Consider the following 10891-nt stretch of genomic DNA (forward strand, 5'->3'; position numbering starts at 1 on the left):
TACTGTTAATGAGTTAAAAACTAACAGTATTTTGCTTGCAATTATTTTGAACTCGGCTGCTGACTTTTTTTTTGCTAAGATGGATTTATTCACTGAGTCATTTGGTGGCTTTAGCTAGTTTTTCATGCTTTTCTTGCTTTGATACTTGAGGGGTGGGGACAGATGAGCTGCAAGAGAAATGACTGTGACTAATGGACGTAAAAGCCTGCCTTTCCCAAGGGCTGAGCTCTGGGAGGGGAGTGAGTTCACAGTACGGCCAGGACTCATCTGTGGTTTCCAGCCCAGGACTTCATCTCCCTTGCAGGAACGTGGGTTGGTGTGTGGTTCACCTGAAGTACCTGTCTCCCTGTGAAAGGACTCACCCTGAAGCTCCGGGCTGATGATAGGACACCTTGCCCATTTTGTAACTTCTGGACATTTAAGGCAAGGGTGTCAGGATAATTTAAAATTTGGTAGTGTGAAAAGGGATTTTCAGAGTGAATTGGACCCAGGTTTGTTGACGCTATGACTTCTGCTCTCTGGGGCCCATCTAAGAAGGGCCACGCTTGGGGCTGTGGCAGGTCTGTGAAGAGGAGCCTACTATCAAGAACTTGGCCTTCACTAGGAGGCCCTTTGCTATACTGTCCTCCCTCCATGCTGTCCACATTGCTCCTGAGAAAGCTGGTTCTCACCTCCTTTTCACTTCTCTCTGTTGCTATGTTCTGAGACGTAGGTTTCATTTGTGGCCTAGGAAGGAAAGGCTCAATTGCAAGGCAGTCATTATTATAGTCAACCCCCCAGGGAAGAGGCTGTATTCATTTTGACATTCTCTCCTGCCCCCCTCCTGGGCTATAGTCATCCTATGAATTTTGTTTTCTGCTACATCCCACCCATGGGTACCCATTCTACCTTCTCCCTTCAAATGCTAATCTGAGGTAAAATTTTAGATAGGGGAAACCAGGGACAAGAGTGTCACCAGGCATCCAGGTAGTAAGCAGGAACCTGAGCATCCAATTTGGACTGCTCTGACTGGTCTGACTCCCTGTTGGAGAGCTTGGACCTGAAACCTGCTCGTTCTAAAAACCCGTAATCTTCTCTCTGCTCCTAGCTGTGCTTTCAGGGAAAGCTGAGGCTTTGCAGCCAGCACTCACCAGGGAGATGGTGGAGTTGGGAGATTGGGTGTGACAGAAGTGTTTGCGCAAGGCCTCTTGTACCTGCAGGAGAGGTAAGGCCCTAGTTATGTCAGCCATGTCCCAGCCTTCAGATGGACAGCCAGGGAGGAGGTTGCTGGGCAGACTCACCTTCTTGTCTGCAAGGCATCCAAACACGAAGATGAAGACACCCTGAGAAGAAGGACATGGCAATAAGCAGGTCAACCAGAAGGGGACCAATCCAAGTCAACCTCCTCCCTCTCTTCTTCCTCCAGCTTCAGACCCTTAGTCTAATGGACATCCTGAAATTTCCTGTCTCAATTTTCTGCACATTAGCACCACTCAGGTGCATAATCCATTTTAGGGGCTATTCTTATTGTTACAAAAAAGAACATCAAAAGATTGGAGTCCTGACCTTTCCTAACTTCTTGAACAAAATCAGCTACTATTTTACTGATAAGAAAACCAAAGCTTATAGAGGTTATGTAATTTGTCCAAAGTTATCCAGCTAGGTGGTGGAGAAACTGGAATCTACACCTGAGCCATCTAAAATCCCTGAATCTATGGTCCTGCTCTGCCACTCTGCCTCCTTGAGAAGTGATTGGCAGTGACTTTCATGGTCTAAAAGGTCAGCCAGCACAGCCACCCCCTTACCACCTACCTGGAGGGTGTTGAGAATGGTGAAGACATAATGAGGGACCATAGAGACTTCCTCTATAAGAGTGGCCACACCCAGTCCCCAAGTAAGGCCAAAGATGGGTGTGAGAAGGAGCAGAGCTTTGAGCACGCCCAGAAAAGCTTGCCGCTTCTCCTCCGCTGGGGGCCCCTCTGACAGTGAAGGTCTCAGCAGCTTCAGCACGACTATGGCTAGGACGATCCCATTCACACACACGATGGTCAACACTGGCCCCATAAAGGTGTACAGCGCCGCTTCATTTCCATTAATGAAGCATTTATCTTCCCGCAGGTATAGCCCTTGGGGCAGGTAGACCCCCAGGGAGACACCTACAAGCCCCAGTGGGCACAAGTAGCCAATGGTCACCATCAGGGAGAGAACTACATGCCTGGACAGATGATGGAAGACAAAAAGCAACTGGTGAGCCAACACCAGGGCCTGCGCCAACATCCAGAAAAAGGTGGCCAGGTAGAAATAATGCCACAGGAAGGTAATGGCAAAGCAAAGTGGGCTTCTGTGCTGAAGAGGAAGGAAAAGGGCTCCCATGAAGCTGGTATCTGCAATCAGCAGGCAGATCACCATGTTAAACAGGGCAGTGTGGCGCAAGAAAGCAACCCTGTTCCGTACCACCACTCTCCACACCAGCCTGTACACAGCCAGGCACATGAGCAGCGCCAGTATGGAAGCTCCCAGGCCCAACCCACTGAGCAGCTTCAGGACAGGATCTTTTGGAATAACATGTCGGGACATAAGGATGGAGAAGGCAGTGAGATGCTGGCAGATGCACTGAGTGGTGGGGGTGGTATTGGTTGCTTGTGCCTGGCACCCTTCATCTGACCAGCCTCCCTCACCCTGGAAGAGATTGTGGTCCCAGAAGACACAGTGCAGGGTGCCATTTGTGTCCCCAAAGTCCATGATGATCTCTGCATTGGTGAGGGCCTGGCCACCTGATGTGATGGACATGATGAGGACCATGCCAGGAACGGCATACGGGGAGCCCCTCAGCCCTTGTCCATAGTTTGGGGGCAAAAGGTGGGCCAGTTTTTGAAGCACCAAGCTAGTTATACTGATGTTGGTTTTGTTATGCATCAGTGAAGCCAGCGAGTGCCTGGGAATCTGTGCCTGCAGGAGAGGCGGAGTGGAGAAGGATATTTGGTAGTCACCAGGAAATGTGGGTCTGAAGAGCTGGCTGTGCAGCAGCACATTGGACGAGCTGAAGGAGAAGGGGTGATCCCATGGACACAGTCTGCGTACCAGGGCCTCCACAGCCCACAGGAAACCCGAGACCATCGGGGGATTCTGGGCCTTGGCTAGGGTCCACAGGGAGCTGATCTTCACATCTAGGACCTTGTCAGTAGTGGTCAGGAGATCCTGTGGCACCAACAAATAATTAAGTCTGATCTGCCAGAGCCCACAGACTGAGCTACAGACCCCCTCCTCTGCCCGGCCTAGTCCAGGGAAAGACCCAGGACTGGAAAGAAATTGGGACGGGAAGACAGGCCTTCCTGAAGCAGACTTTCTTGGTGGGAAGAATGGGGCACTGCTCAGCCAACCACCTGGGGCATATTCATGTATGGCATTTCCTGATCCACACTCAGACACTATGATGACCCTTCTTCTAATTCCATCCTCTGGGGTCATCCAGATCTTAAGAAGACCCCTCTTCACTACCTTGACCCTTCTAGTTCTGCAAAGCTAGGAATGGTGGCCAGTGGCAGGGGTCAATGATGTTCTGAAATCGAGAGCCATATGCATGTCTATGCAGCCACCTGTGCTGTATATTCCTAGATGTGAAGGGTGTGTGATATCCTTGTCCCTTGTTATTCTTTTGGCTGCAGCGTATGGGTCACCAACTGATGCCCCCTGCTGAGAGCTGATTCAGGGTCCAGCAAAGCCAAGTGTGTTCGAGTCTGTGTATGGGCATCATGTGTGTTACACGTGTCTGTGTGTCTATGCATATCTTTCTCCACATGTCTTCCTGCCTTCCAGCTTCCTGTGTGTTCCCATCATTAGGCTTCTTCCAACTCCACGGCCTTGGAGATGTGTGTCTAAGAGGACAGAAGGACCAGGAGCAGACACTGGACTCTAGAAAGGTCTGCTGTCAGGCTGCCCATGTGATATCAGATGGACAGAAGTGCCCACAGGTGAAGCACCTCCACCCCTTACTGGCCACTTGGTCCACTGCTGTGGCTCAGAGTTTTCACCTTCATTGCATTGTGGTCCAGCTGCATTCTGGCCTCTACCACCACTTCAGCTAGAAACATCACAGCGCTCAACAGTTCCCGTAAGTCAGAGGGTGAGCTTGCCGCCTCCACCTGCCTCGGCAGCTGTTTCAAGATCCGCGGCACCTCTTCATCAGGCCTGCCCTGGCCTGCTCGAAGCAGCTGAGACAAACAAGATGGGAAAGGGGATGACAGGAGAATCCTCACCAGGAATGGTTCACTTCTTCCTGTCCAGCTCCTTGCCCCATCCAGGGGAGCCGGAAACAGAGTTTGGAGCAAGTGGGCAGGTGGAAGGAGCTGAGGCCAGTGTTAGGGGACAGAAGCTTGATTGGACTGTGGTTTGAGATCAGCATCCCACCCATATGCAGAAGCCCCACACCTACTTCCTGGCTCTGCTAGGGCTCCAGGTGAGAAGCTGCTAAGCAGTGGACTGGCCTGGGGAAAGTGTCCTAAAACTGGGTCCTGATGGAGGGAGGGGCAGGTTGTAGGGGAGGCACGTGGGTAGCAGCTTTACCCTGGCCTCAGTAGACAAGGTCAGGATCCCTCTGTCTGTGCAGTCATTCTGGACGGGCCCCCAGACTCCACTAGGACCACAGGGCCTCTTCATCACGCCCTTCTTGTTCCTGGGGCATGGGGCCTGGGCCACGTGGCCAGCCTTGGTGACATTCCAGGCACTAACTGAGAAATCCTCAGGGCAGGTGGTGTCTCCATCTGAAGAAGGGTGACCAGAGAGGGCTCAGCAGTTGCAATCCAGCCTGAGCCTTTCCTTGGACAGAAACCCACATAGGCCTTGGTGCCTAGCCTGGTAGCCCAGGGAAGAGGAAGGTCAAGGTCAAGGAGGAGGCCATGTTCCAAGGGCAAGAAGATCAGAGGTCAGCCTGCTGGACCCAAACCCCACATACCCTGGATGATAGTGATGGTGATGGGAGTTTTGACAGGAGCCAGGTCCTGGCTCTGCAGGACACAAGTATATGTGGTGTCAGCTCCTGGGCAGTGCTGAGCGGCCAACACAAGGCACTGAGAGTCTGATATGTTGTATAAAGAGACTGAGGGAGAGAGAGATGAGAAAAGGGAGCTGTCATTGGCTGGAACAGTTCAGAACCTCATAGATGAAGCAGTGGGGGAGAGCCCAGTGTCCTGTGGTTATCAAATAACTGAGGGCAGAACTTGGGCTTTGCTGAAGGGCACTCTGGGGGTCTCTAGCTAGCTCCAGGACTCAGTTTCCAGTTTTCTCATTTGTAAAATGGGGACTATCATAAAACTAGCCTCAGAGTTTACTGCAAGAGTTAAGTGGGATTGTGTGGATGAAAACATTTTGCAAAAAGTTGTCTATACATGTGGTTGTGCTGATATCAACCAAACTGAGATTGTTCTGATGGGGTGAAACAATGTTGAACTTTGACCCCTTCTCCTACTCTGAGCCATGGCTCTCACTTCTGGTGAGTTGAAGATTGCCTAGAGGAGACCAGCCGTGTCCTCTCACCTCTCACCCTCTCCTACCTTGGCTGTCCTCCATGGGGCTCCAGGCAGCTCTGTAGGCCAGGTTTGTCATGGGGAAGCAGCAGCTCAGCTGGAAGCCAGAGGAGTTTGCGCAGGAGATGGACAGCTGGTCTGGAAATCGAGCCACTTCTGTCTCCTGCAAGGGCACTTGTACCAACTGGTGTAGCTTCCACCTGAATCCCTGGGCCTCAAAGATGCTCAGGTACTCACCTGTAGACACACACCTGCTGCACCTCAGGGCTCCCCTGGCCTGCCTGCAGCCTAGGATCTCTGCTGCTTCCCAAACCTCAGCCTAGGCCCTCCTGCTCTGTCACCTCTGCTCACCGCTCAGAATTTAACAACCCCAGTCAGAACAATCCTAGGATGGCCCTTTTGGAAGACCTTCTTTGCCCCCAAGAAAGATTTGTAGGAGGAAGAAGACATATGAAAGAGGCTCCTGACCCATCCTTCTTAGCTGGTGGCCATGAATTCTCTGGTGAGCCTCTTTCCTATAGTCCTTGCTCTCCCTATGCCCTGTCCTGACATTTAGCATCTGGACAAACACTGGTCTGCTCTCAGCTGAAGTTGAGACCATATTTTCAGCATTCTCCAGCTTATATGTTTCTTTTGTTCATGGAGATGCTTTTCTGAAAAATAACTACTGTTTTCTGAACTAGAGCATAATTAGAAGAGTTACATTGTTTGACACTTTTGCATATCTCGTTAATGTCTGGATGAAGGGAATCTGGATGCTTCTGCATTCAATTACTGTGAGATAGCTGCACCCCTGGAATATGGCACTGTCTACTCCTAACATCTTCCTATACTAGGGCAACTGCCGTGACCATGAAGCATTGAAAAGTTCCCAGAAGTCCCTAGATCATGGTGGAAATAAAGCAGCTGTTTTAAAGAATTTTCCACATTATAGTGGATCTCCTAGCCTTTGTTTCCCTAGAAAAAAATAAATGAAAAGATGTAAAGGGTAAGGAAGAATTGAAAGAGAAAGAAGGAAGGAGAAGTGGGAGGGAGAAGTTATGGGAAGCAGAAGAAAAGGGGGCAGAAGAAGAAAAGAGGAAAACAAAGGCAGATGGGGTCAGGAGGAGAGATGGGGCTGACCTGCCCAGTCGTGGGACATGTGAATGATGCTGAGCGCAGCCTGGCTCTGGCTGGAGGTCAGAGACACCTGTCTCCCTGGCTGCAGGAGGATGGGTCTGGAGTTCCTTGGTTGCTTCAAGAACCAGTTCAGTTCAGTGGCTTGCTGGCTTGTGAGGAGAGTGAGATTGAGCGTGTTGCCAGGCATCTGCAGTGGGGAGTTCAGGCTCAGGTTCCCCGGGACTGCAGGAAGGAAGAAGATGGGGGCTGGAGATGGGGCTGGAAATAGGGAGCTGGAGGAGGAGCCCTTTTTTTTTTTATTTTTTTATTTTTTTTTTTTCATTTTTCTTTTATTATTCATATGTGCATACAAGGCTTGGTTTATTTCTCCCCCCTGCCCCCACCCCCTCCCTTACCACCCACTCCACCCCCTCCCGCTCCCCCCCTCAATACCCAGCAGAAACTATTTTGCCCTTATCTCTAATTTTGTTGTAGAGAGAGTATAAGCAACAATAGGAAGGAACAAGGGGTTTTGCTGGTTGAGATAAGGATAGCTATACAGGGCATTGACTCACATTGATTTCCTGTGCGTGGGTGTTACCTTCTAGGTTAATTCTTTTTGATCTAACCTTTTCTCTAGTTCCTGGTCTCCTTTTCCTATTGGCCTCAGTTGCTTTAAGGTATCTGCTTTAGTTTCTCTGCATTAAGGGCAACAAAAGCTAGCTAGTTTTTTAGGTGTCTTACCTATCCTCACCCGAGGAGGAGCCCTTTTGCAACTAAGCAGTCACTCCTTATCCAGCTTCTGAAGTCCATCCCTCCATTCTCCACACTCCCCCCACCTAGCTCTTGTTGCTGGATGAGTGTCAGAGTGTGACTGCTGTAATCTAGTCAGGAAGACCCTATCATTGGGAACCAAAGAGGGAAGCCTTTTTGCTTGTGGCTTCCCCTCTCCAGGAACTCAGAGCTGCTTCTTGGCTTCCCAGGCCAAAAAGTGGGGCCACTCTAGCACTTCCTCTCCTTGTCCCTATGCCTCTGGGGCCTCACTTATTTGTTCTCACTAATCAGGTCCCAAGCTCAGGGCCTGTCACCCGCTACAATGGCTGTGCTTGGACCAGCTGGCAGAAATGCACAGAATGTGTTTCCTGCACTGGAGGACACTAGTTTCCCAGTTCCCAACCCTCCTCACCAGGTGGCAGTAACTGGCAGTAGCCAGGGACAGGGTGCTGGAAGATGAGACAATCACAAGACTGGAGGTCAGGGTGGCAGGAAGGGTTTTGGGAGCAGAGCCTGGCATTCCACTGGTAGCCGGAGAGACAAACACAGTGGATGTAATCCGTGCCATTGTCATTGCACCCTGTGACAATGAGAAAAAGAGTAAGAAGTCTGAGAAAGCCAGGTGGCAGGACCAACAACTGCCAAAAGTGAAAGGCTTTCAGGCTGAGCATAGGCACCAATTCCAAGTCCCAGGGGCCTTGGCCATGGTCACCCATCAGAACTGCCTCTGCAGTAGGACACAGAGTGGCAGAGGTCCTGTTGGGCAGGGGCATCACGTGTGGGAGGGAGTCATCACCCATTCTGTCTGTCCCTTGGGCCCTCTGCCCAAGTTAGAAGATGGGGTATGAACAGGAAGGGAGAATTCTGTCTGGTAGGGAGGTGAGGAAAGAGCCAGGTAAGAGAAAAAGGACCAGGTACCACCCTCAGGAAAATAGGAAGGGGCTTGTAGCCACTCAGGCAAGTTGGCTGTGGGAGGGCCTGAAGCATGTGCTCCATTCCCTCTGAGCCCCCTTCCCACGGAACTGCTACCTGTAGTGAAGCTGAGGCCAGTGAGAGTTCCGTGGGAAGAGGATGCTGAAGCATGGGGGAGAGACAGGACCTCGGAGAGGGCTGGTGGCAAGGTCCTGCCTGAAAATTCCAGACGTACATAGACAGAGACCGAGACTGATTCTGTAAGAGCAGAGGAGGCAACTGGAGAGGAGTATCAGCAAGGCCCCAAGTCAGTTCCCTTTGCCTCCCATACACAGCTGTCCATTTCTAGGCAACAGGACACAGGATGACAACTCCTGCTCTAACCATGCTCTCTCAGGTACACAGCTTCTTATCATCCTTCCAGCAATCCCCACTGCTCTCAACGATGTGTGTGTTGTTCCAGGCCTCACAGCCAAAGAACTGGTTTAGGGACTTGTGTGATACATCCAGGGCCGTGCCTCTCTCTTCCCTTTTGCTGCCTCCTTCCTCGTCATTCCTTCCCACCTTCCCTGCCCCAATCTCCTCCTCCCTCCTTCCCCTGCCCATCCGCTCACCCCATTCTCCAGACCCTTGGTCCAGTTGCTGTCCAGAGTCCTCTCCAGCCTGACCCTGTTCCTGGAACAGAGCACAGGAAAGTTCCTGGGCTGACCCCAGGTTCCTCTGAGAGTCATTTAGGGGCCAACCGGGCTAGTGTGGCAGCACTTGGTCTCTTCTTTTTGCCATGAATCAAGTGCATACAGCAGGAGGGGAAAGCAGGCTTTTGGTGGGACCACAGGGGTTCCCCTGGGACACAACCCTAGGGACTCTGGTAAGGCCTGCAGTCTCACCTGGACCCAGGAACCAGGAATACCCTAGGAGTCACCATGCTTCGCTTAGTTCCTTCCTGAAGTTACCTGTCCCTGGGCCTCTAGTCTAATGGCAGTGGCTAGATCTGGAGCTCCAACAAGGAGGCTGGGGCCCAGGGGCTTGGGGACCTTATTCCCGCCACAGGAAGGTGAGCAGGAGGCAGCATGTTCTCTTAGTTTAGGATTTCCTCATTAACTCCCCTTCTCTCAAAATGTACATGTGGGTATCTCTCTAAAACCCACATATGAAGCTAAGCCAGGTGGCACATGCCTGTAGTCCCAGCACTTGAGCCATTGAGGTGAGAGGATCAGTTGGACTCAGGAGTCCAAAACTAGCCTGGGGAACACAGAGAAACCCCATCTTAAAAGTAAATCTATAAATATTCCAACTATAGGGGAGGCATAGGTAAGAGGACGGCTATCCAAGGCTGACTCCAGGCAAAAAATCAGACTTTGTCTTAAAAAAAAACTAACTTAAGGAGGTGAGGCTCAAGTGGGAGAGTACTTGCATGAAGCCCTGAGTTCAAACCCCACCAAAAAATAATTAAAAATATAAATAAGTAAGTAAAGTTAGGTGGATACATAGATGTGGAGAAGGGTAAGATGTAGGTAGAGTTAGATATAGATAAAGCTATAGATTTAGATAAAGACAGATACACATATGGATTTAGATGTAGAGCTAGACATAGATTCAGAGACAGCTATATAGATACTGATGACGTAGAAATCTTACTGGGAGAAAACATTAAAAACTACTAACCTAGGCTGTGCCACCTTTCCTCAGATTCTCTTCCATCCTCTAGGCCACTGTCTTCCAAATCTGGAAGTTTTTTTTTCCTTTTTCTTTTTAAAATTCCCAGTATGACTACCAGAGCCTTCATCCTATCATTGGAGCTCACAGAGGCTCAGATAATGAACTGAAAGCTGACTTGGGAGGCTGAGATCAGGAGGATCACAGTTCAAGTCCAGCCCAGGCAAATAGTTTGCAAGACCCTATCTCTAAAATAACCAGAGCAAAATGGACTGGAGATTTGGCTCAAGCAATACATGTAATTCATGTAAGCATGAAGCCCTGAGTTCAGTCCCACCAAAAAAAAAAAAAAAGGGACCGAAAGCTGTCCCCACACCCTGGACAGTAAGACCAATGTTTGGTTGTCCTATGAGCCAGCCCCTTGCTTCAGTCCTCTCCCTCCACCTGTCCTTTCATCCCATACCTTGTGGTCTCTTACAACCTGAGCCCCCTGTCATGCCTCTGCAGACCTTCCCAGGACCCTCCCCTAGTTGTACTTACAGGCTGGGATGTGGGGGCAACCAGTGACCCCAGCAGGGGAAAAATCATAACCACGAGCAGCTGGGGGACAGCCGGACAAACCATGGCTCAACGGAGCAAGTCCCTAAGAGCCCTCTAGCTTCTGCATGATGCAAATTTCCTTCTAAAGAGCTGGCGGCCAGTGCACAGATGGATGGGAGGGAAGAGTGGAAGGGAGCCAGGGCCAAATTTACAAAGGAAGTGTCACAGCCCGTGACTCTGAGTCAAATGGCCATCCAGGTCATTGGTGCCACCTGGAGCCCAATAGCCCCTGTGAGAGTATGTGCCCAGGTTCTCCCAAGGTCTAGACCAAGGATCCAAGGAGCAGGTAAGGACATAAGGATCCTAGGTGACAACCAGCAATGTGTCAAAAAGCCAGGTTCAGTCAGTCA

At 50.6% G+C, this 10891-nt stretch overlaps 1 protein-coding gene across 1 annotated transcript; it reads right to left on the reverse strand.

The window, feature by feature from the left end:
- Positions 1-951: 951 nt before the first annotated feature.
- Positions 952-10565, reverse strand: Adgrf3 (adhesion G protein-coupled receptor F3). Its single transcript, XM_020162879.2, has 13 exons — positions 10482-10565; positions 8900-8960; positions 8403-8543; positions 7777-7953; positions 6624-6866; positions 5529-5738; positions 4931-5074; positions 4543-4739; positions 4011-4190; positions 1792-3177; positions 1281-1322; positions 1131-1193; positions 952-981 (listed from the first exon to the last, which is right to left on the reverse strand). Exons 1-13 carry the CDS (start codon positions 10563-10565, stop codon positions 952-954), a joined length of 2958 nt encoding a protein of 985 aa, XP_020018468.2.
- Positions 10566-10891: the final 326 nt, after the last annotated feature.

Source organism: Castor canadensis, chromosome 12 (assembly GCF_047511655.1).
Source record: "Castor canadensis chromosome 12, mCasCan1.hap1v2, whole genome shotgun sequence".
In the NCBI taxonomy this organism is placed as follows: Eukaryota; Metazoa; Chordata; class Mammalia; order Rodentia; family Castoridae; genus Castor; species Castor canadensis.